At 36.7% G+C, this 25,488-nt stretch overlaps 4 protein-coding genes and 3 pseudogenes across 4 annotated transcripts; 1 reads left to right on the top strand and 6 right to left on the bottom strand.

The window, feature by feature from the left end:
* The window catches only part of LOC141823994 (uncharacterized), a 3,796-nt pseudogene extending 1,248 nt beyond the window's left edge, over nt 1–2,548 (bottom strand).
* A 291-nt stretch (nt 2,549–2,839) lies between these two features.
* Nucleotides 2,840–3,974, bottom strand: LOC141846352 (uncharacterized; annotated as a pseudogene).
* Nucleotides 3,975–5,799: 1,825 nt separating this feature from the next.
* LOC141839183 (transcription termination factor MTERF8, chloroplastic-like) lies at nt 5,800–7,137 on the bottom strand (annotated as a pseudogene).
* Nucleotides 7,138–8,399: 1,262 nt separating this feature from the next.
* LOC141823985 (endoglucanase 12-like) lies at nt 8,400–9,011 on the bottom strand. The gene is made up of 2 exons (XM_074711203.1): nt 8,838–9,011; nt 8,400–8,696 (listed from the first exon to the last, which is right to left on the bottom strand). Exons 1-2 carry the CDS (start codon nt 9,009–9,011, stop codon nt 8,400–8,402), a joined length of 471 nt encoding a protein of 156 aa, XP_074567304.1.
* A 2,130-nt stretch (nt 9,012–11,141) lies between these two features.
* Nucleotides 11,142–15,066, top strand: LOC141846447 (mediator-associated protein 2). Its single transcript, XM_074734494.1, has 6 exons — nt 11,142–11,265; nt 11,437–11,542; nt 11,646–11,730; nt 12,227–12,310; nt 14,441–14,509; nt 14,680–15,066. Exons 1-6 carry the CDS (start codon nt 11,246–11,248, stop codon nt 14,925–14,927), a joined length of 612 nt encoding a protein of 203 aa, XP_074590595.1. The 5' UTR covers nt 11,142–11,245; the 3' UTR covers nt 14,928–15,066.
* A 756-nt stretch (nt 15,067–15,822) lies between these two features.
* LOC141840497 (endoglucanase 12-like) lies at nt 15,823–18,739 on the bottom strand. The gene is made up of 5 exons (XM_074728501.1): nt 18,358–18,739; nt 17,291–17,598; nt 16,571–17,168; nt 16,294–16,466; nt 15,823–16,224 (listed from the first exon to the last, which is right to left on the bottom strand). The coding sequence occupies exons 1-5, from the start codon at nt 18,737–18,739 to the stop codon at nt 15,823–15,825; spliced, it is 1,863 nt and encodes a 620-aa protein (XP_074584602.1).
* A 3,054-nt stretch (nt 18,740–21,793) lies between these two features.
* LOC141842818 (transcription factor ICE1-like) lies at nt 21,794–25,047 on the bottom strand. The gene is made up of 4 exons (XM_074730816.1): nt 23,692–25,047; nt 22,621–22,851; nt 22,062–22,232; nt 21,794–21,966 (listed from the first exon to the last, which is right to left on the bottom strand). Exons 1-4 carry the CDS (start codon nt 24,889–24,891, stop codon nt 21,880–21,882), a joined length of 1,689 nt encoding a protein of 562 aa, XP_074586917.1. The 5' UTR covers nt 24,892–25,047; the 3' UTR covers nt 21,794–21,879.
* Nucleotides 25,048–25,488: the final 441 nt, after the last annotated feature.

Here is a 25,488-nt window from a genome sequence, read left to right as displayed (position 1 = left end):
TAATTGTTTTACACAAATAGTATGATTTTTTAATTCAATAAAGTATTTATTTTTCATTTTTGTCTGATTTAAATGATTTGAGTTATATATAAAACTTATATATGGTAAAGATTACCATATTTGATTGTAAAATATCATTTAATATTGCAAAGCTAATAAAATATTATTAATAATTGAAATGACCTTAATTAAAGATTACCATATAAATTAAAAAATGAAGATTCATCGATATTATTCAATTTTGATATTTATGACATTGAAGAGATTTTGAAAATCGTGAAAAGATTAGTGCTCTCTTTGATTGTTGATACTTTCCATCTTTTACAATATTAATTAAAAATTCATCTTAGAATTTAAATGATATTGATATCGTTAGACTTAATTTGTGCAACACTCCATGATTTAAGTTACACAAATTAAATATTACCACCTTTGAAATACCACATATTCCAAAGTTTCAAGGTCCTGCCTTAAATTATATTTAATGTCATCAATAAAATTACCATCTTTTTCGATTTAAACTTTTCAAATTCCTCTTCAATACACTCTATAAATTAAGACTGTAATATCTTTACTCACTCACTTTAGATTGAAATAAAAAAATGGCTCCTCTGTTTAATCTTATCCGAGAGGTTAACCGTTCGAAAATGCAGTGGGCATTGAAACTCCGATTAGTTCGTTGTTACGATCTACCTGCATATGGAAACAATGGAGATTTTAGCTTGGAGTGTGTCTTTCGTGATAAAGAGGTTGTATATATATTTTTTACGTATATATTTGATTATTGTTCATAAATATAAATATTTACTCTTTCTAAATATTTATAGGGTGAACGCATACATGGAACAATAAAACGTCCGATCATGGAGAAAGTGAAACTCATTCTATTAGAAGGTCATGTATTTGCCATAAAAAATATCATTGTTGTAGAGAATCGAATGAAGTATAAGACAACAACAAACAAATACAAGATCAATTTTATTGCAAAAACTCATGTATGCAAAATTTTTGATGATACATTTCCATCGATGATGTATGAATTCAAGTCTTTTAGTGAACTGAAGGAGACAGATTCTGTTAATGAGAACATACTTTTTGGTAAGTTAATTTATTTTTTTATTTCATGATTAATTGATCGAACATTTTATCTTATAGCTTAAATTTTTTTTTGAGATGTCATTGACAAAATGGTTGCACGAGAATCGCCTCAAAGTAAAGAATTTGGTGGTCGCCTTACAAAACTTCTTGATTTTATCTTAGAAGATTCGGAGTAAGTATTGTTTTATTATTCTTTTAATTTATGGAAAGACTTTGTCAATGACATTATGACATATTACATCTAATATTTTAATATTTTTTAATAATCAATTATTTTACTATTTTCAGGAACAATAAGATATCATATACTTTGTGATGAGACTTTGTCAATGACATCATGACATACTTGGAAAAAATAGGTGAAGAACCGTTGTTATCATTCTACAAATGTGTCGAGCAAAAAAAAAAATTAATTAGTTGTTATCATTGTTATTTATATTTTAATTATTTATTCAAACGCTCATACTTACTAATTTTAATTATTAATTATATAAAAAAAATATCCCGTGCATTGCACGGGTGAAAAACTAGTACTATGTAATTTTAAAGTAGTCATAAACAGATTTTTAGAAACGAACTTGCAGGAATGGTCTACTATGATTTTTGTTTCAACCTTTGTTATCACATCTGATCATTCTTCAATTATTCGTCACTCATAATTACAACCTTTTAGCATCAAGTAGTAAATTATAGGGAATGTTGCAAGCATATATGTAGATTGAGATATCATCTAGAAGATTAGCAATGAATCTTGACATGTCATCCAAATTACACTACATTCTCATAAAAAAAAAGAGACTACTCTTGCTCAACAAAAAAAAAACTCCTCTTCTTCATTGAAGGGTGAAGTTTAATTGAGAGCAATCAATCAACTACAAAAGAAAGCAATCAGCACTCGAATCATTTTAGTTTAATTCAGATTGCATGGTGAGGCATGGCCATTGATGTTGTTTTCATGATTACCAGGTGGGTCAGGTGCTACTGTGACCACTGTAAGTAATTACTCTAGATCTTCTAGGTTAAATATGGAATCACAAATTGACATCCAATTCGACCTTGAATACAACTAAAAGAAAGGATAACAAATTTAAGAAAGATAATTGTTGAAACAAACACATGTAGAAACATTTGACTAGGAGATCAAAATCTGCAGAGTGATCTAAATAATGAATCAGATGGCAGCTGATTGCAGACAATTTCCAAAGCAACACTTTGGTGTTCTACATATTTTGGGTGAGGTATTTATTAATTATTTATTCCTACTAGTTCATATTTCAAGATATATCATCTCAGTGAAAAATTTCTCTCACATCTCTTTCACACCTATAACAATTAGGAAAGAATTTGGCAAATTCACAGATTTCTGAGACTGATCTCCATTGCCCCATTTGACTCCATTGCCCCACGCCAACCCAAATGGAAACAATAATGGAGATGGTGCCTCGGTCATGCCCTACATGTATAGAAGATGGTGCCTCGGTCATATTGGCAAATGGCCACATACCACAGCATATACCCAGCACAGGGAAAATAAAATTCAACTTTTATCAATAAAAAATATGAGTATTTACTGCTCCTTCAGTTGCTGGAATAATTTGCACAGAGTGCAATCCACTATTTTCTAAGATAATCCCTTCTACAACTCAATCAGGTAATAAAATGCAATTTCACAAACACATACGACAACTACAAGATTGGTTCAACATCCATGTCCTCTTTTGCAATTTCAATTATCCAACCATCATTCAGCTACAGCGCACGAGATCTCAAGAAGTTTAGGGAATTTATCTTTGTAAGGAAGAATGAATTTGCTCAGAAATTTTAGCTCCGATATCATGAAAAACATATGTAGTTTGTCATCTGAAGTCCATAATCCTTCTGATTTTAATATCTTCATGACCTGAAACCGAGGAATCATCCTCTTCTTCAAACTGAATCCTAAAAGTGTCGGCCGTTTAGCAATGCCGGATGGGGTGAACCCAATGTCCTTGATAAAAAATTCCATCTTTGCTCGTAAGATATTTGTGGAACTATGTAAGAAGACTGGTTGTTTTTCGATCGCAGCACAGAACTCCGAGTTCGACCACCCAAAGCTGCTCATGAGCTTGGAGTGAGCGTCAACTTTTTCTCTGCTGACCCTAAACAGAACGTCAAGGATCCAGAGGAACATTCGAGATCTCCTAGTAAATCCCATTCCCTCCGCTCTATCTACCAAAGCCCGTAATGAGTCTGGGTTCTCTACAAGGAAGGTTGGGTGTCTTTTGAGGACAAGTAATGCCCTTTCGTGAGGAATATCACACTCATCCCGTAAGAAGTTCAGGTTAGGACGTACCACATTCTCAATGTTTCTGCTCAAAAACCAACACCGATTCCTAAGATTCTTGAGGAGCAGCTCCCTTGATCCAAAGAGATTTTCCCATACATTCAATCTGGGAAGAAGAGTATGCTGGACATTGAGGGACACGATGGCGGGGTTATTCATGATGACAACAACGAGGTCGGATTCCGACAACCCCAGGTCGCGTAAAAATTGAAACTTCGGGGTGAGGTTTGATTCCACATTCCAGCAGAGGAATGCGGGTTTCCAGGATATCATCTTCCTGAGATTAGCGCCATCAATGCCCTGAGATCTGAAGAAAGCAAGAACAGCGTTGGGATTCTCGGTCGATCGGAGATGCGCGATGGACTTGGAGGCCTTCGACGCCTCCTCCATGGAGAATCCGCACGAGTTCACGAGGTACTCGACCATGAAGTGAGGATCGCGAGAAGAGGTGCCGCCGCCTGACAGGGGGGAGGAAGTGGAGGTAGCGATTAGAAAATGCGGTGGAGTTGGGGCAAAGGAAGAAGAGCATGGCGGCGGATGTCGAGTGGAGCATCGTCGTCAACGGCGGTAGAAATTTGGTCGTTAGGGTACGACAAAACATATCAAAACACTAGCTCAAACCATTGTCAACAACTTATTATTAGTATTTTTTTTCTTAATTTCAATTTTTCATTGTAAAATAAGAAAGGGCTAAAAAATGAAAACATCAAAATAATCATTTCTTCTTCTCAAATATATTTTCTTTCCCACCTCAAAATTTACATCATAATTTAATTTTTCAATGAATAAGAAAATGCCAGGCAGTTGAAATTAACCAAACAAATAAAATCTAACAGATAAAGCTCAATGAACCAAACACTACGTCAGTATCAATCAGAGGTTTACACAGATATGCAGCTAGCTAACTTTGAATCCAACGCCATTGTTACATTTTTCTTTTGACAAAACCTCAGATGTCCAGTTATGAAGACCGGACAAAAGATTGCATTTAGTCTAAAATAAGTCTATGGATTGGCAAAGATCAAGAACTTGACAGTTTACAAGCTTTGCTGCTTAAAATCCTTAGCAGCAATCACCTTCCAAAGTTCAAGTTCATCCTTAGCAGCAACTCTTTTTTATGCACTATTAAAGTAGTCATAAACTGAGTTTTAGAAACGAACTTGCAGGAATAGTCTACTATGATTTTTGTTTCAACCTTTGTTATCACATCTGATCATTCTTCAATTATTCATCACTCATAATTACAACCTTCCTACCCAAGTAACTATTTTAGCATCGTGTAGTAAATTCTAGGGAAGGGAATGTTGCAAGGAAGTAGATTGAGATATCATCTGGAAGATTAGCAATAAACCTTGACTTGTCATCCAAATAGCACTACATTCTCATCCTCTTGTTTGAATCACAATGGGACTACTGTGACCACCGTAAGTAATTACTCAGGATCTTCTATGTTAAATTGTGTTGAAGTCTGTGAACTTACTCTCAATGAAAAATATAAAAAATAATGGAATCACAATTGACATCCAATTCGACCTTGAATACAACTAAATGAGAAAGGATAACATATTTAAGAAGAATAATTGTTGAAACAAACACATTTAGAACCATTTGACCAGGAGATAAAAATCTGCAGAGTGATCCAAATAATGAATAAGATGGCAACTCATTGCAGCCAATTCCAAAAGCAACACTTTTGTGTTCTACATATTTGGGGTGAAGGATCATTAGTCCCTAAATCCGCTGAGGTACTTATTAATCATTTATTCCTACTAGTTGATATTTTCAAGATATATCATCTCAGTAAAACTTCTCTCTCGCATCTCTTTCACATCTACATAACAATTAGGAAATAATTTGGCAAATTCACATATTTCTGAGATTGATCTCCATTGCCCCCACGCCAATTTGACTACTAAGAAGTTTGTAGAAAAATTTTCTATACCTAAAAGAACAAGAAATTTATTTGAGCAACCAACATGGCAGTACAATTAAATAGATTAGAATCACTTCAGACCACATAATCAAAAAAATATGAATAACATATAGAGTTAGAAATCAAATCTCCAAGTTTAACATTTTCTACATGTTCTATTTGAAAGATTTGAAGCTAGGAATCCTACCTTCTAAGAACAAGAAACACCTTCCATAAAGCTTGTTATCAATGACAAAAACTTGTGAACAATTTCATGCCCTACATGTACAGAAGATGGTGCCTCGGTCATATTGGCAAATGGAACCACATACCCAGCTCAATATGGGAAAACAAAATTCAACTTTTATCAATCAAGAATATGACTATTTACTGCTCCTTCAGTGCTGGAATAATTTGCACAGAGTGTACAATCCTCTATTTTCTAAGATAATCCCTTCTACCCTTCTACCACTCAATCAGGATACAAAATTGCAAGTTTAGAAAACTTGGCATTTTAATGTCTAGATGAACAATTTTAGGAATAACAAACACATGCGAAAACTACAAGATTGGTTCGACATCCTTGTTCTCTTTTGCAGTTTCAATTGTCCAATCATCATTCAGCTACAGGGCACGAGATCTCCAGAAGTTTGGGCAATTTATCTTTGTAAGGAAGAATATACTTCTTCAGAAATATTGGGTCTGGCATTATGAAAAACATGTGTAGCTTGCCTTTTGAAGTCCATAACCCTTCTGATTTTAATATCTTCATCACCTGAAACCGAGGAATCATCCTCTTCTTCAAACTGAATACTAAAAGCATCGGCTGTTCAGCGATGTCGGATGGGGTGAACCCAATGTCCTTAATCAAAAATTCCATCTTTATCCGTAAGATATCTGTGGAAATATTTAAGAAGCCTGGTTTTCTTTCGATTGCAGTACAGAACTCCGAGTTCGACCACCCAAAGCTGCTCATGAGCTTGGAGTGAGCGTCAACTTTTTCTCTGCTGGTCTTAAACAGAATGCCAAGGATCCAGAGGAACATTCCAGATCTCCTAGTAAATCCCATTCCCTCCGCTCTATCTACCAAAGCCCGTAATGAGTTTGGATTTTGTAAAATGAAAGCTGGATGTTTTTTGAGGACAAGTGATGCCCTTTCGAGAGGAATATCACACTCATCCCGTAAGAAGTTCAGGTTAGGACGTACCACATTCTCACATCTGTTGTTCAAAAACCAACCCCGCAATCCTAATATTCTTGAGGAGCAGCTCCCTTGTTCCAAAGAGACTTTCCCATACCTTTAATCTGGGGAGAAGAGTACGCTGGACGTTGAAGCAAATGATGGAGGGGTTCCTCGTGATGACATCAGCGAGGTCCGATTTTGATAACCCCAGGTCGCGAAAAAATTGAAACTTCGGGGTGAGATTTGATTCCACATTCCAGCGGAGCAATACTGGTTTCCAGGATATCATCTTCCTGAGATTAGCGCCATCAATGCCCTGAGATCTGAAAAAAGCAAGAACAGCGTCGGGATTTTCGGTCGATCGGAGACGCGCGAGCGGCTTGGAGGCCTTCGTCGCCTCTTTCATTGAGAATCCGCACGAGTTCACGAGGTACTCGACCATGAAGTGAGGATCGCAAGAAGAGGTGCCGCCGCCTGACAGGGGAGAGGAAGTGGAGGTGGCGAAGAAAATGCGGTGGAGTTGGGACAAGGGAAGAAGAGCATGGCGGCGGATGGTCGGGTGGAGCATCGTATCGTCGTCAAAGGCAGTAGTTTAGGTCGTTAGGGCACGACAGAACGTATCAAAACCCTAGCTCAAACCATCTTCAACAATTTCTCGAAGGACGCGCTTGAGTCTCATGACGCGGTTCGATCCTCAGCTACGACGTATTTGTAGAAATTTTCTTTTAAATGGGAAAATCAAAGGATGCTGGGCATCTGGATTGACCGTCGTATGTGCTTCCCGATTTATCCTGGTGGTCGGTAGAAAATTTCCATGGAACCAAACCGGCCACCCAAGAGATGTGACTACTGAAATTATCATTTTTTTCGATGGACACGCTTCAATTTGATTTTGCCCAAACTATACAAATCACTTTTTTGAAGTTTTCGCCAATAATCTATTAACACTAATAGCACCACTCTAGTCTCTTTTCCTCCCCTTTAGTATCAATGTGGGCTATTTACTTTTGGATTCCACAATTATAATCATCTTTTTCTCTGGCATAGAAGTTTTTTTTTTCTCACAGGAGATGAATCCAGAGTTAAAAAACATATGTGAACAAAATTATTTTCTCAAAATAAAAATAAAATCCTTGAGATCTTGATGTACTATCGCATGCGTCGTAAACAAATTACATAATCATCAGAAGTCTCGCGTCTTTGTTAGTTCTCCGATTTTCCAAAGAGTGTATGTAAATTTGAAATATTTTTAAATTACTTCAAAAAAAATAAAGGTGAAATCTGCTACATACTCATCATATTTTCCAAAGAGTGTATTATACGATTTCATCATATATGATTATTCTTACATACTCATGGTGTTATGTTCAGCATATATTTACGGTAACTATTAGTGGACCTATGTAAATTGACAGAGCTGATAGGATAGAGTTGACCAAGATGATGGAAGAGTTGGATGGTTAAGGTGATAGAGGAAGCACAAGGTTTCAGTTGAAGGAGGTGAAAAATCTGAGCCTTGGAGGATCGAGTGGATAGAACTGACTGAGTCAGATGATCAAGTTGATGGAGGTGAGGAGTTTGATGGCCAACTGAAATTGATAAAGGAGTAAAATGGTCAAGTTGATGGAGGAGTCTCATCACTTATTAGATGACAAAACTGATGGAGGCGAGAGGAGTCTTTGACCTCTTTCAGCCAGACATGGCTTTTAACCTTCACTTGTGATTTGACTATGCCACATACTTCCATTGTATCAATCTTCATCCCGAGCAATGATATACTATATAAAAATGTAGTATGAAATCACAACATGATACGCTCGGATCTCACATCTATGCATGTAGTGTGTCATATTGAATTTTCATACTATATGTTCAATACTATATCATTTTTCATTCATCCCAGACTGTGCTATCAGATGGTTTCCCGGGGAGTATGGTGCTTTATTTATTGTCTCTGTGGCAAACCTGTAAGCTGTTTTTGCTGCATCGACAAGTCTATTGGAGTAAGCATTTTCCTCATTGAACACAAGTGATGCAGCAGCTAGTGCTGCGGCCACCTCGCCTCTTAAATCTGGCGCAGTTGTGGAAGTTTGCACAGGTCGGGGATAGCTAATGTCTTCTGGCCTTTGCCAACAATATCCATCGTCGGGATTGGTCGAATTTCTCTGTGAAATTCTCACCTGATGGCAAGTTGGCAACAGACGTGAACATCAAAGGCTTCCTAAATTTTCATCCTAGCTAGTTGGTGCTTTATCTCAAAGAAAGCTTAGAAGTTATCTTAGGTAATTAGATACACAGCTACATATTATCTTTCTGAATACCTGGATATACATTTTACTTATAGATGGGGGCCATGGGGCAGAGGAATTGAAGGTAAGGGGCAAGTAATCGATGCCCCTGATAATATCGCTGATATCGTTGTATTCTCCAATGGCTTTATATTTTGGACCATACTCTGCAACTGACCGGCTTAGCAGTGTCATGGAAAAAGCCATTGGAAAATGGAACTTCATATTGTTTCCGGTATCATAATATCCTCCAACCCGTCCGCCTTTCACATCCGATAGCTCTGATCCATCTTGCAGTCCAGAATACCCTCTCCAAGACAAGGCATTGTTCTTCGTTAGGTGGCCAGCTGATTACGATACAATATGAGAAAACTAAAATCAAAATGAGATCGTAATTCAAAGATGAAATCAGCATTTGGACAAATTCCAAGATAGTATTCTGATGTTATTTACATCCCCGAGTTGAGACCTTTTATAGTTTTCCACTTCATGCTAATAAATTCATTGTAAGTTCAAAAAATCTTCAAAAGAACAAGTATATTCCGAAACCAGGGATATCATCCTGATGGCACTTGGAATGCATGTTCTGAAAGAAAGAGAATGAGAACTCAGAAATTCCAAGTAATGCTAATGTTTCTAAGTAATAATCATACGAGTACATTGCCACGGATTATCAGTCAACAGCAAAACAAAAATTAGGAGTATGAATTCCAATTGTATGAGACATAACATGCCCCAGAAAGGCATCAAGAGATAATAGTATAGTTTGATCAGTAAATATCAACGGGAAAGGAACAATTTGTTAATAAGATATCATTTGAAAAAAAATTAGATTTTCAAAAAAAATCGAACTGAACTTTTAAATTCTATCGATTTGATTGGTTAAATCGATTTAATTGAACTTTTGTTCAACCCTACCTAAGCCCTTATTTCATTCGGTCTCTCTAATATATATATATATATATATATAGGGCCGAACTCCGGCCACCTCCGGACCGCCGTCGAGTTGCGGTTCCAACGGGCCCGGTCCGGCGGCCGGAGGTGGCCGGACGGCGGTGAACAGTGGTGGAGAAGCGGTGAAGGTTCGAGGAGAAACATTGTGCAATCGCGATTTTTGGACGGCTGCTGTTGATCGCGATCGGGCGTGGATGGCGTGGATCGATCGCGCACGGGGTCGCGTTTTTTTCGCCGCGCAGTATATCAAATATATATATATATTTATTAAATATAAATTAAATTAAATATAATTATTAATTTATTTTGAATTATCTAGTAAATATTTAAAATTATAAACTAAAATAATTTTTAATTCATATTTATTTTGATTAATAATTTTATTTTTTATTAGTCAAATTAAATTTGTTCTATAATTTTTAATTTTTTATTAGTTAAAAAGTTACATTTAATTGATAATTTTTAATTTTTTATAGATCAAAATTAAATTTGAATGATAATTTTTAATTTTTACTAGTCAAATTAGGTCTAATAATAATTTTTAATTTTTAAAGTTAGATTTGGTAGGTAATTTTTAATTTTTTTATTGAAAATTAAAAAATTAAATTTATTTGATAATTTTTACTAGTTAAAGATTTGGTAAATACTTTTAATTTTTTATTATAAAAATTAAATTTAAATTATAATTTATTATTTTTTCCCATAACATATGATATAATTTTTAAGTTTTTATTAATTACGGGTCAAAGTTAGGTTTGTCTAATAAATTAAAAATATTTATTAGTCATACTTATTAGTAATTAATATTTTTTTATAAAAATACTTTTAAAAGTTTAAAAATATATTTAATATTATACTAAATTATTTCTCAATAAATTTTATTTTTTATCTTGCTCCTTCGTAATTATTATACACATTTTTTTATAATTTATTGTCGGTATTAAAAAAAGATTGTAAGTTAAATATTTTTGACTAAATAAAATTTTTGACAATTAAAATGTATATAAATAATATTACAATAATTTATTACTCATTGTTAAATTTAATTAATATTTTAAATATTTTATTAGCGAAATTTAATTTTATTAGTTAACTAAAAATATTTATGCAATAAATATATTAGTTTTTAATAAATTATATTTAAAAGTTTAGTAGAAAAAAATTATTTTTAAAATTTATTAATAAAAAATAAGACTTAATATAATTCTAAAATTATTATTGTATGATTGGTCAATCTTTTAGAATGGATCGAGTTCTGTTTTAAGTTTTATTAATAAAATTAAATATTGTTATGATATTTTTTATAAACAATTATTTTTTAATTAATATTTATTTTTTTTAATACTAAAACCCCAAAAATTTTTTTCCAAGGTTGAGGGTTTGCAAAATTGTCGAGACGGTCCTGCGCCAGACCACCGCTTCCCCCATCGCTGCGACAAGCTTCCGTCGCTACGAACCCGTTTCTGCTGTGCTTTCGACCCTCTCCAATGGATTCTTTTGACAAAGGGTGCCTACCTCTCTCTTCTTTTCAAAGTTATCTCCTAAAAAAAGATCGCTTTTTGATTCATAGTGAAATTGCTCTTAAGCTTTGCCCTGTCACTTGTAGTTGTATATCGAAAAAATAAGATTTTTTGTTCACGTTTTTTCCGCTTTCGCGTTGTTTTCTTGTGCCCTTTAGGTACAATCCAGGGCCTGATTTCGAGGAGAACACGAAGGATCCGCTTGTTGATTTTTCCTTGACAGACTCTTCGGAGCTTTGGCTCGTCCAGTGGCCCATCAACCAAGCAAGTATTTATTTGGTTCATTGTCGTAGTTGGCTCGCTGTTGTTCATTGTAAGTGAATTTTCATGATTTGGTTGTGTTATTATAACGGCGACAATGATGCAGTTACAACCTGCTGATTTTAATGGGAAAGAGATAACACTCAAATTACATAGGGATGGAAAGCTTGGTGGGTTCGATACTTCATCTGGTAAGACTCAGGGCTACCCTTAGGCCATTCAGATATCCGTTGTTGTTTCATTGTGCAATAATTTGAACGACTTCATATTTTATTGAGATGTAGGTGCAATTTCGGTGAACACTGTGCGCTTTCATTCTTTCTGGCAATCAGATTTTCATACATTGATTCATTTAAACAACTGTTTTAGCAAACTATAACCTATTGAGGTGCATATGCTCATGGATTACTATCTTATGTAACTAGTGTCTTCTATTATATCATGGTTTATTATCTTATTTAACTAGTGTCTCCTATTCTATCATGGTTTACTATCTTGTTTAACTAGTGTCTCCTATTCTATCAGAATCGTAAGTTCACTTTAAGTCTCTTTTAGTACCCGAGGTTTAAGGAAATATTTTTAGAGCAAGCTATATCTATGAGTTAGTGTGCTAACATAAGTCCTTAACTCTTGGTTTGATAATTGCTTCAAAGTTTAAAAAATTGGAATTTGTATTAATATTTCCAGGGAAGTCATATGATTTGGTGAGCTATGCTGCTCATGAGCCAGACGCAACTGTATTCCTCGCATCTGGATCAGAGACGAAAATAGGTATGTGTTAGGCAGCTTTACTTCTCATCCTGCTTTTTGGTGTTTATGAATGCTTGCTTAGGTTTTAATCAATTCAGAAACCATATTATTCCTTTCTGTCTTGACATCTGGAACTCATTTCAACTCATGAACCATTGTTTTTCACTTATTTTGTTGACAATGTGGAGTCTATCTATCTTCTCCATATATTTATCCATGTAAATGGGTTGTTAAACCAGCTAATTATATATGACCTCTTTCTTGCAGTTTGTATGTAACAAGGAATAAAATTTTATTTATCGTGTGTCTTTTTCTGATAGCATGAAATTAGATATTTCATTTATCAAATTACATCGTATCTGGTTTTGGAGGATGAGCGGACAGTTTATTCTGTTTCTTTGCTTACTCAAGTATGTTTGGTCATTCTCAGAAACAGTACATTTCTTAGTCCATATCTTTTGGCTGCACATATTTTCAGTTTCCACACAATCATCATCTTTGGGCTACCTCAGCTAGAACAATTTTGTAAAGTGAATATGCTTCCTGTATTTTATCTCAATAGTAACTGAAATATGTGCTTAAAGAGTTATTAGCTTCGTGATTTTTTTATTCTTATTTCCCTTTTTTTTCTATTAGAGATTCCCACTAGGTGGGGTCGGCTATACAAATTATAAAGTTAATTGAACTAAAATTTTAGAGTAATAAATTACAAAAATATATCAAGCATCCAACTAATAATATTTTACAAAATCATCCAATATCAATATGGAATGAACCAAGTTAGATCAATATCAACAACGGTCAATTCAATCTTAATGTTGATACTGATTTTTTCCAAGAAATAGGCATCTCATAATGGTTAAAAAAACTAGAGATTCAAAGTAAGCTAGAAATTAGTTACATTATATTTGAAAAATCATTTGAATCAATTGAAATTTTGTGTTGCTTCCATTTGCATTTCCTTTTCTCCTCTCCTTTCTTTTTAGTGTTTCATCATGATGCAAACGGAATCGAAGATGGGAAGAGAATCTTTCTTTCTCAATCAATGCATTGTTTTGTGTTTCTCCTCTTCCCCTTCACTTCCCTCTCTTGTTTTTAGTGGTTTATCTCCTCCGCATCATTGGCGAACGGAATCAAAAAATGGCCCATGGAAATGAGCTTTCATATCTCAACTAGTTTCGAGTGGTACCGGCTGAGACAAACTCTATTAATCGGCTATCAAAACTATGCTTGTCATGACATACAGACACAGTACCTGCATCGGTTGGCAAATACAATGATATGACTTTACCATGCAAACTAATACCAATTAGCACTTGAAATCATAAAACTACAGCATATTAGAACTCAATATAATGAAGCAAAATATTTTATGAGAGCAAAATGGAATCCAACGAGATGGAATGATAGAACAAGAAGTGAACACCTGAATAATTTTGTAGGTGAAATCCTGATACAAGTGTGTCATTAAAATTGCTAAACTTAGTCCTTTTTATTTGAAGGCACATTATGATAGCAATCCTATTCTGAAAAATTGTTGTATTTTAGTAAAAGGGGAAATGTATTTTCACATTATTTAAAGAATTTACGAAGATCTACCTAGACATCTCAATAAAATAAAAATTCATGTGGCAACTGCAGAAGAATTAGACATATTGGAACTATATTCACGTATCTAGCTTTGCAATCATAGCAAAACAAAGGGACTAAATAACATCAATACAAGGAAAAAAAGGTTGAAAAAAATTACCTTTATGGAAAGGGACATGATCTGTTTGTAATATACATCTGCAGTTCCTGCAATTCCAGGGATGCAAATAAGAGGAGGTACTGATTTGGGACCAAAGTCATAGTATCTCCATTGCTTGTTACCAATGCTACTTGATTTCAGATAACTACTGAAATTTCTAGAAGAATGATTGGAACTTCTAATTGTTGTTAAAACACATACATAAATTTGCACTTAGGAGACATATATTTCATTGTGTGTGCTGCCAACTTATTTAACCATATTTTAATATGCCTTTCATTTGTACTGAACCAATAAGATTCAGCATGCCACTTAACACACAAACACACCATATGCACTTGGGAGCATATATTGTTAAAGTAATATTGTCAGTTTCTTTACTTGAGATTGTCTTTCTTCAGTTGGGAAGATTGCACGGCGTGTATGTCTAGTTCGTTATCCAGAACCCAGCGAACTGGAGAAATCTGAGGGTATGTCTCTGCATAAATTTTTTGTCCCTCGTTTCAATCTTCCTACAGAGACCTCAGCTTGTAATTTAAGGCAACTTGTGTCTAGAATGCTTGGATAGTATGGCTTTGCTAATAAGCTATCTCTGTTGATTTGGTTTTATCCTTGGCACTTTGAACTCTTAACATTTCAGGTTCTGTTCGGAGATCATACCATTCCAGTGCCACTTCACTGAAAAAAGATAGCAGGTATCATGGTACCTTTGCTTCTGCATATGATCCTCAGGCACGAAGCACAGAAATGTCACACAAGTCCAAGAAGAGATATGAGGCAAGAATGACAACTTCTGAAGCATCGGCTAAATCTGCACAACGTTCTTCCCATGCTTTTGTTCCTGACAATGAAAATTCAAAGAAGAAAAAGGTCAAAGTTGAGGAGTAGTTTTATTTGAATATTGCTAAACAATAGAACACTTTGGGCTGTTGTTATTCTCATGTCTAAGCAGTTGTTTTGATGTCTGAAATGGTTCCCAAATATGGTACATTTCATGACCCATACTAAGTTTGTTGTTTATTGCACATCTAAATTGGATTTGGGTTGGTAACCATAGACATCTTAATATAGGAATTTTTCATGACAATTATAAGAGTTTAAAAAGGTGAAAGAGTAAGTTAGAAATATGAAATATGAACTTATAATGTGAAATAAATCATTCTAATTTAAGTGCAATCTAATTAGTAAATTTGATATTTTCTAATAGCTTGAAGTCGTACCATAAGTTTGACACCCCATTTTGTTTTACAGTAAAGACAGTTTTATTGACATCCCAGTTGAGCTTTGTCCATTGAAAGTTCAGAATGCAAAATAAGTAAATCTGTTTCTGTTTAACAGGAATTTCTCAAAATTCATCCATGTTGTGACAATTATAATAAACGTTGCTGCTTGATAACAGCTATTTTACTGTTTGATTTTATATAGCGAGTTAGTTGATCAATTCTACTGAAAAATTTGCACATTGTCTTGGGAAATCAAGATCTATCATACTGCCAATTGCTAAGGATCCAATCATCCTCGGTCTTCAATTTGGTGCCACTGATGATGCTGTGACAAGGTAAACATGGTGGTTGTCTTTGTAGTTGCCAATGGGTAGAATTCACCCTTGCCCATTGCACTGCAAGGTGACGGACCCTGGCAGTAGTGCAAACAAAGAAAAGGAAGAAGCGTTCAGGAGGGATGAAGGTTAGTTCTTGGCTACGGATGCGTGGATAACAAGAATGTCACTAAATTTTGAATGTCAACATAATCACCAAAACGGATGCTATTAATCAAAAGTGACTTATGGCTTCCATGCAAAGGGAGGGGGTGAATTGAGGAAGAAAGGTGGCACAGATGAGAAAATGGTGTTCTTGTCAATGCCCTCACTACCATTGCTCCTTGCAAGGGCCGCCAGAGCAGCAACAAGTCCAGCATTGCCAGCCAGTGTTGGCTCGGTGTAATCTCCGACGGTACGAGTATCAAAGAAGCGGTCATATTTGTCAGGCCCACTAACCATGGCCCCTGGTATGACATTAGGATTGGGTGCTTCAGAATCGCGCCATTTCCATCCACCAGTGCACGAGTATTTGTGGCCGTTGTGGGGTGTAGAAGCACCACGGTGATGAACATTCTTTGGGTACTTGTTTCCAAACCCTACCAAATAGCTTATGTTCTTTGGATTTGCTCCTAGGATGTAGTTGACCTGCATTACCAGTTTGGAAATTGTTTCACGAAGTTGACCATTTAAGTCACCGAATCGTTAAGAAAGAACCTGAGAGGCAGCGAAGCTGCGAAGCGTGCTTATGTTGAAGTAAATGGATCCACAATGCCATCCTGGAACTCTACTTTCATTCATGTAGTCGGCATAAACAGATGCGAGGAAGGCTGCATTTGCAGCGTACTGCAATTGCCTTGGTTTGCCATGGTTCAGTTGAATTAGCCCTCCTATAAAGTTCCAAAAAAGTAAAATAAGTACTCCTATACATCAACAGACAAGCAAGAATGGTGTTAAAGTTGATAACAAAACAAAACAAAGCAGTTCTTGTTACCTTTAGTCCACTTGAAAACACGAAATTGGCGCAAATAGGAGCACATGTTCTTACTAGTGTCGGCATGAAACCTGGCGAGCATGTCTTCGAAGGGGTAGCCTGGATTCAAGAAGATCCTAAGCCTTGACAAAAGGAGGATGGCACCTGGAAGTTTGTTGTCCCAGCTAAAAACTCTGAAACCTGGCTTCTTGAGGTCGGCAATGGCATTCTTATAGATGCTTGGATCAGCCGCAAATGCCAAATAACTATAATTTCCAGTGGCATAGTATAACCAAGCAGAAGCCCATATGTATTCATCCCAGAAGCCACTGGAATTATAAAACTGTGCTATCAGCTGGTTTCCCGTGGAGTATGGTGCTTTATTTACTGTCTCTGTGGCAAACCTGTAAGCTGTTTTTGCTGCATTGACAAGTCTATTGGAGTAAGCATTTTCCTCCTTGAACACAAGTGATGCTGCAGCTAGTGCTGCGGCCACCTCGCCTCCTAAATCTGGCGCAGATGTGGATGTTTGCACAGGTCGGGGATAGCTAATGTCTTCTGGCCTTTGCCAACAATATCCATCATCGGGATTGGTCGAATTTCTCTGTGAAATTCCCACCTGATGCCAACAGATGTCAACATAAAAGGCTTCCTAAATTAACATCCTAGTTGGTGCTTCATCTCAAAGAAAGCTTAAAAGTTATCTTAGGATGCACAGCTACATATTATCTTTTTGAATACCTGGCTATACATTTTACTTATAGATGGGGCAGAGGAATTGAAGGTAAGGAGCAAGTAATCGATGCCCCATTTGATAATATCCTTGATATGGTTGTATTCTCCAATGGCTTTATATTTTGGACCATACTCTGCAACTGACCAGCTTAGCAGTGTCATGGAAAAAGCCATTGGAAAATGGAACTTCATATTGTTTCCGCTATCATAATATCCTCCAACCAGTCCGCCTTTCACATCCGATAGCTCTGATCCATCTTGCAGTCCAGAATCCCCCCTCCAAGACAAGGCATTGTTCTTCGTTAGGTGGCCAGCTGATTACGACACGATATGAGAAAACTAGAATCAAAATGAGATCGTAATTCAAAGATGAAATGAGCATTTGGACAAATTCCAAGATAATATTCTGATGTTATTTACCTCCCCGAGTTGAGACCTTTTATAGTTTCCCACTTCATACTAATAAATTCATTTTAAGTTCAAAAAATCTTCAAAAGAACAAGTATATTCCGAAACCTGGGATATCATCCGGATGGCACTTGGAATGCATGTTCTGAAAGAAAGAGAATGAGAAATTCCAAGTGATGCCAATGTTTCTAAGTAATATATCTCATACAAGTGCATCGCCACGGATTATCAGTCAGATTCTGATAACAGAACAAAAATCAGGGGCATGAATTCCAATTGTATGAGGCATAACATGCCCAGAAAGGCTTCAAGAGATAAAAGTATAGCTTGATCAGTAAATATCAACTGGAATTGAAAAAATTTGTTGATTAGATATTAGAAATCAAGTGCTCGATAAATCTAACTCTAAAAGATTCCCGGGTTGTGTGTTTCCACTTCATCATGCACCCCAATCAGCATTTTTAAGCAAAGGAAAGAAAAGAGAATGTTAATTAACATATATTTGGGAAGCAAATGTCTTTTTTTCTGCACATCCAAGTATGAAATCGTTGTATGCATATGTACCTTATTATTTTCTAGACTGCAGATTTATGCAATACTCAAACTAAATAGTAATCGAACAGAGTTCAAACGAAACTAAGAAGCAAATAGAAAAGCAGCTGTACATTTCTGTGCATCGAAGAATTTGAGGGCGACGCTAAGCGCGACTGTATACTTGTCTGGCTTCGGCGCCGGTTCGTCGTGCTTCACCATTCTCCTCACAGCAATCATCGAAATTCCAATCACAACAATCGTTATCAGAGCAGCGAGAAGCACCCACTGCAAGCATTTCATTTTGCACACAAAAACACCAAACTCGGCGCACTTGTCCTTGTTCTTCTTTTTGTACTCCCGTTGCGCAAGAAGCCACCCGAGCTGCGTCTCGTCGAGCTCTTTCCGGCGCAGCGGCGTCGGCGGGTCAAACTGCGTGTTACTGCTCTGCTGGTCCTCCGCAGGAGCATCCCGTTGGATTTCGAACGACCCTCCCCAGCGATTGGAATAGTGCATTGCGGAGGAGTTTTACGTCGATTCTAAATGAAGAAGAAAAGTTATGAATAACGCAAGCATCCTACCTATCAAAACGCTTACATTTGGGAACAGCGATAGTTGGATCATGCAACGTATAGCTCTTCAAAAAGGATTAGGGTTTGGAATTTACCAAAGATTAATTGATTATGAACTGGCTGGTGGTTCTGCTTAATTCACTTCGCCGAGGTCAGAAAGTGGACAAAATAGGAACTGGTATGAAAAACGAAAAAAACCGCGACGGGAGGCGAATACATCAGAGAATGGCGGTGGAGGTAATCGATATCGCCCGGCGAAGCGGCGCCGGAGGAGGAATACGAGGCGGCGGCAGCGATGTCAAGGGGATTCAGCGGGGGAAGAGTTGCACCGGTCCTTAATCCAATTAATGGAGCGTCCCTGTCCAATTTTATACCGTTTTCCAAATTTGTAACCGTTTTGTGATTCGTAACGCTAATGATATCAATTTAAGCAATGGAGTGACACCGTGATTTGATCCTTTTTCAAATGAAGAGAATGAATAATTGCTATATATATATATATAAATGGATGATACATTTTTGGGAAATAAAATATTAATTTCTAGCAATTCTCTTAAATTAAATTTTATTTTGATTTTTGATAATATAATTTAATAAAATTTGGATAACTAAATCTCATTGAAAAAAATAGGAAGCTCTCACCAATATAGAACTTATCAACATGTTAAATTTATTATATTATTATATGTAATCTTATCCTATTTTATAAAGATGAGTTTCATGACTCAAATTTATGATTAGTATATCAATATTATAGAATGAAATATATATATATATATATATGCTAACATGGAATATATATTCTAACATGAAAAATATATTCAACATGATTTTTCAATGTTAAATGAGCTATTTTAGATTTTTAGACAGCATTACAAAGATGATAATTGTAAGACGAAGACTCCATATCTTAGCATCTCAAGTATAATTTATGTGCTTTGGAAGGCCCACAACAAGTCTCGCTATGAGGAGAAGGCATCAAACGAGGAGATAATGCTTCGGAAGATTCAAATACATGTGTTCTGATTTTTAGACCATGCTTAATTAAGCAAATGGAGGTTTCGATTTTTGGAGATCATCTGGTATTTTGTCTATCGATTTTTATGATTTTGTTGAATACATTACTTGTTGGGTGTTGATGTCTTGAAGAGTTCAGTGTTGAACGTATGTAAGTGATTGAATGTATCACATTGGATAACATGTGTCCAAATGATATGTTTGGATGTTGATAGCTTATAGGAGGAGCTACCTAAGTGTAGAAGTCCAAATTCTAAAATGAACTTGTATGCTTTGATTATACTTTGAGAGTACTTAACTCTCAAAGTATATTTATACAATATGTACATATTTTTGAAAAAAAATGTTAGTCTCTTCGTTGCAATTGATTTATCATTAATTCTACTTTTCTTAAGAAAAAGGAGAATATTAATTGTATTTTTTTTTTTCCTTAAGAGAGAAGGAGAATATAGTAGAAAATAATCAATATATTATTAAACCAAGAAAGAAGAAAAAACAGTACAAAAATAATTGAAATTTCCAAATTTCATACTCCTACTGTAGGCGAGAACAATAAAACGAAAATAATGTTATAACGTGAATCTACTTTATGGGAGATCCGATGAAGAACAGTTAATGTGTTAGAAAAAATAAGATGTTGTCAGAAAAAATAAAGAGGATTGTAAATGTCTTTTTAATCTTGGTTATAAAGTATCATTATGCTATATTTAAAACGAAACTAGTGACAAACTATAAGAATTTCATATAAACTACAGGGGAAAAAATAGCCTCTTTATCACTGAACTCAATCACTGGTATAGGTAACTAGCGATCCAAACTATTTAAACCAGAAGAGCATTATATTGGACTCTTGAATGATGGAAAGCATTAACAAATACTGGCCCCATCCATTAATTTCAAATGATGGCTTTCAGTGCCAGTCTGAGGCTCTGTTTAGTGTAATATTTACTCCTGTTCACCATGATGAATGGTGTAAAGAGCCAACTCCTGTACTCCTGTCAGTTTGCTCCACTAATTGCTCTAAAGTTGCATTCTTTCTGCTAAATGATCACATGAATCTCGCTATAAATTTATTCATTCGATCCTATGAATCGTTGTGTGAATAAATCCAAGAAGAAGAGTCCAGTTAAACAGTTTTTTTGGTATTTATGTCGCAAAAGCTGCATGAAGCTTTGAAACGCAACGTCCAAAGAGAAAGAGAAAGCTTTCAACTTTTTGGATATTATATTACTGAATCTTTAACTTTTTGGCATGAATAGATCCAGGCAGATACGTAAATCTTGCATGGGAATGCAAAAGCTGATCAGTCCTTTTTCTTAAAACGAGTTTATGATCTATGAGGAAAATAGTTTAACTAAGCGTGCTTTTAAACTTGAATCTCTTCATTCTAAATAGGTTCAGTAGTTCATTTAAAATTAAATTTCTATCAGAGAAGGATTGTACTAAGAGCGATTTCTTTTTTCTTTTTTCTTTTTGAATATTTAATGGTCTGCACTGACATGTGAGGCATCATGGAGAAGATAAACAAAGAAGGATGGAAACGTAGGTGCATGCTAAAGGAACCAGTGACAGTCTTAAGAATCTTGCCAGCAAACACTGTATTGATGATCTACTCTTGAAGTTGACTGAATTATTTAAAAGGGGATAGCAACGAATGATACGTGTGAAAAAATTAATAAGATTGCATAAGAAAAGTAGCTACAAATTCAATATGACTCAATAAGACTCAGACACCAAACCATTCATTCAAACTTTTGAATTCTGTGTAGCCATTAATATGCAATATTTAATGTAATTTGAGCTTTAAAACCAACTGCTCATTTGGCTCGACAAGAATTGTTGTGGCTTGCTTAAACAAATGCAAATAGAGATGAGTTATAAACTTTTATTCCATGATGAGAAAGAGTGAGACGCTGTTATCAGGAGACAGATGCAGCTTTTCACCCACAAGATGCAAGATAGAAATCCTAAGATTTACTGCTGGAGTGCTAATTAATTAGCCAATTTCATCAAGAAACATAAATTAACCACTGGGAGAAATAGTCAGATTTTTTTCTTATTTATTTCTCACGACATCATGTTGTCAAATCCTGCAGAATGCAAGAGCACTGCCTTGATTTCTTCTGGCAGGACACCCGGGCCGTCTTTGCATTGCTGAAAAAGGAAAAAGCACATGAATACAAGGCAACATGGCCAAGATAATGTGATCCATTTTGCCTTTAGGAAGATACGATGAGAGGAAAGCTTACCTCTGCTCGGAAAACATCCAAGGCGAATCCATTGAAACAGCTGATGACAGCCTGCTGAATGTCAAGTCCCAGGCTATCAAGTGCCTTCATGGTGGAAAGCAATAGGCCAGGTCGACGGGCACAAAACATATGGATGTTGATTGCATGTCCTTCTCTTAGTTTAACTTCGATCTGTCAAATGCGCAGTTTTGATCTTCAGTAATGCATGCAGCAATATAAGATAATCTGTGTAAGCACTAAACTGCATTGTCTTAACATAGGTAAGAATCTGAAGCAGCCTTCTAACGACAACAGTGATTTTCTACTTTGACCATATTTTTGAAATATACAGTCACGCATAAACTAAAGGAACTCTCTATTTGGTAGCCCAGCCAACATGAAACACTAGGCAGTTTTTCATGTCCATACTTTTGGTGACTGAATCTCTAGTCTACCATGTCATAATTGAGTTCCCACCTGATAGTTAATGTATACTACGTTGATAATGACCTTTATCAGTAGTAGTCAGGATCTTTGAGTGTTAATACAGTGTAGAAAAGATCAAGAAGAAGACACAAACCCGTGCTGGCTGACTAGTTGGGCTTGGTAAAGAGCTTGGGCAAAGCTCCTCCTTCACACGGCATGATAGAGTAGGCAGTGTTGGAGTTAAAGGGTGAAAGCTAGCCACACTGGTGCCAGCTACAGAAGAATTCGAAGGTGTTGACTCTAGTTCATTGTGAAGCTCATTGATCCTTTGCAAAAGCTCCTTCAAGTACTCAATTGCATCACCGAGAATTGAAGCTCTGTCCATCTACAAGGACACGAGGAATTCACTAAGATAAGAATATATGCATATAACAAAGATTCAAAAAGGACGACCAAAGTTTGTCATTGTTCCTACATGTTCAGATTTGCAATGGAAGAGTGATTCAAATGTTTTGACATTGAAACATTAGATAGGATGAATAGTAACTACTCTTGCAGCATAGGAGAACAAGATTGTGTGAGTATTGAATAGAAGATGAATACTACTCCATGTACATTTAACAGAGTGAAAACAAATGTTCTTTTATTCAGCCAAAGGCATAATGCCTTAAAGCTAGGTCACTCAGCCAAGTGACAAAAAAAGTACATGCGGCTTGGTTGGCATATTAATACATCATATCATTACCATCGACAGAATTATTGAGAAGGCAAAACTATTACTGAAGAAATTTGAGTGCCTATGCCATACAATCTCTAGCAGAAAAAATAAAGAAGTTTTAAGCAATCCAGTAGATTTATGAACAAGGAACCATAAAGTTAGTTATGAAATTATAGCAGATAGAATGATAATGAGATGGATGAAGTATTTTAAAATAATCAGATAATTGGCACTCTCGTATCCTTTTATGGATTCAACACTGATTTGATTCCTTGAAACGGTGGCCACATGAACTTAAGGACCACTACTCAAGATCATCCCCAAAGAGCATTTTGCCATATCTCATACGAATTATTCAGCAGCTGGACAAGTTGGAAAGCAAAAAAGAGTTCTTTGACAAAATCAATCAAAATATTTATGCATGTATCATGAAACATGGAACCGCTTGAGGAAACAAAAAATAGGATAGTTTTATGAAACTTGAATACTGCAACATGAAGATCTCACCTTGCTGATTTTGGGAACCACAGATCTTAGCATGTAAAGCCGGTCATTGAGCTTCTTTCTCCTCCTCCTCTCCGCCATCAAGTTCTTGGCAGGGAGGCCCTTCCTTTTCCCCTTTTGGTCTCCACCACCGGTCACTGTGCTGTTGGCAATTGAGTTGCTGCCCCCGCCGCCATCCTTTGCGTTCTCCTCGCCTCTGGCAGTATCTGTGGCACCGTCATCTGTGTCATAATTCAACCCGGAAGCATCCATGCTTCCATCGTCCATTTCGTACTCGTCATTGCCCTTTCTATTCCTTGTGATCTGTTCTTCCAAAGCGGACTTCCCCCGGTTACCCTGCCCCACTCCTTCCGGACCCCATAGTCCCAGGAAGCTGCTTTTTTCAACGCCGGAAGCCGAATTCTGCCGGAGAGCGGCGGCCGCCCGCTTCTGGAACAGAGTCGGCTGCGCTCCCACCGGAGGGAATATCTCCAGCGGCCTCAATAATTTGGACCTGTTGAGAAATGGAGAATTCTCGAAGTTGTTGAAGCCCGCGGCGCTGAAGGCGCCGCCGGAGATGGAACCAGAACAGTTGTCGGAGGGCGGAAGCAGACGGACGCCAGAAAACTCGCCTGCTGAGCTCAGATCGGCACACACTAGTTGGTCGCTCGCTCCCAAGCCAGCGAAACCCTGGACTCCTTCCCCGTCGCCGCTGCCTCCGATGCCTCTGTTCATCAAAACAGCCGAAGCGGACACGTGGGAAGCCGGAAGAAACCCCGGAGCATCGCACCCGAGATCGAGCCCAGCGTCGAAGGGAGTCGAACAAACCGTTCCGAAGAGAGAGGCAAAGCTCGATTTGCCAGTAAAAAAGGGCGGATTTTGGTCGAGGTCATCGGTGGGCGGGAGCAGCAAGGCCTCATGCAGCTTAGGGTTCGTAGGAAAGGTCACATCTTTGAGCTCCACATGCGACTGGAACCCGTCGAATGGATGATGAGCGATAGCCGACGCCGGCAGCAGGTTGTGGGCGGCGGCCGCAGTAGTCCCCCCTAAGTACCAGTCGTCATCGAGCATGGACTTGAAGTTCGGGAGGCCGAGTTCGTCCCTGCCATCTCCCATCGCTCCGCTGCTGGCACCGGCGGCGGAGGTCGTTCTCGCCCACGATGTGGCGTCCTCCTCATCGCCGTCATCATCGGCCCACACGACGCCATTCATCCTCGAAAGCATGTCCTAGCTCCTCTGTTCCTCCCGAGAAGAAGGGGAGAACGACTCGGGCTTTGCTGCTGCAGAGGTCGCTCTCCACAACCACTTGTAGGAGAGAAGATGGGTTTGAAACGTTACGTTTCGTTCATGAAGGGAGACAGCGGGTTTGCTCTGTTCTTACCTTCTCTTTCGCTCCTCTGTTACTTACCATTATTAATTATCGCGCTTTTAAAGCTTCGAAATGCCTTTCTAATTGAATACTTTTTTTTGGTAAAAATGGAAATTTACACATTTGTTCTTGATTTTTAATTTTACCTTTTCCTCCAAAGCGTTTTGGCCAGTTTCAATGATAAATTCTCCACTAGCAGTAAATTATATAAACCGAAGATCATTTCACAGAAAGTGAAAAAAAAAAATGGCGGCTTTTTTTTTAAAGGGAAATGCATATTTTTTACCCTTTCAGAATTTTAAAATAGTACATTTATGACAATCACGACAATTATTTAATATCGAATTTAGTAACATATTAATTGTCATTCCAAAACCCTAAAGGAAACAATAAAAAAATGATAATTTATTGAATGTGAAAAACTCTATTTAAAATTTAATTGAGCACATGAT

This window comes from Curcuma longa, chromosome 1, assembly GCF_044706935.1.
Source record: "Curcuma longa cultivar G26 ecotype Majalengka, Jawa Barat chromosome 1, ITB_CL_G26_1.1, whole genome shotgun sequence".
Taxonomy (NCBI): domain Eukaryota; kingdom Viridiplantae; phylum Streptophyta; class Magnoliopsida; order Zingiberales; family Zingiberaceae; genus Curcuma; species Curcuma longa.
Note: the sequence above shows the minus strand (reverse complement) of the source record. Positions and strands in the feature narration are given on the sequence as shown.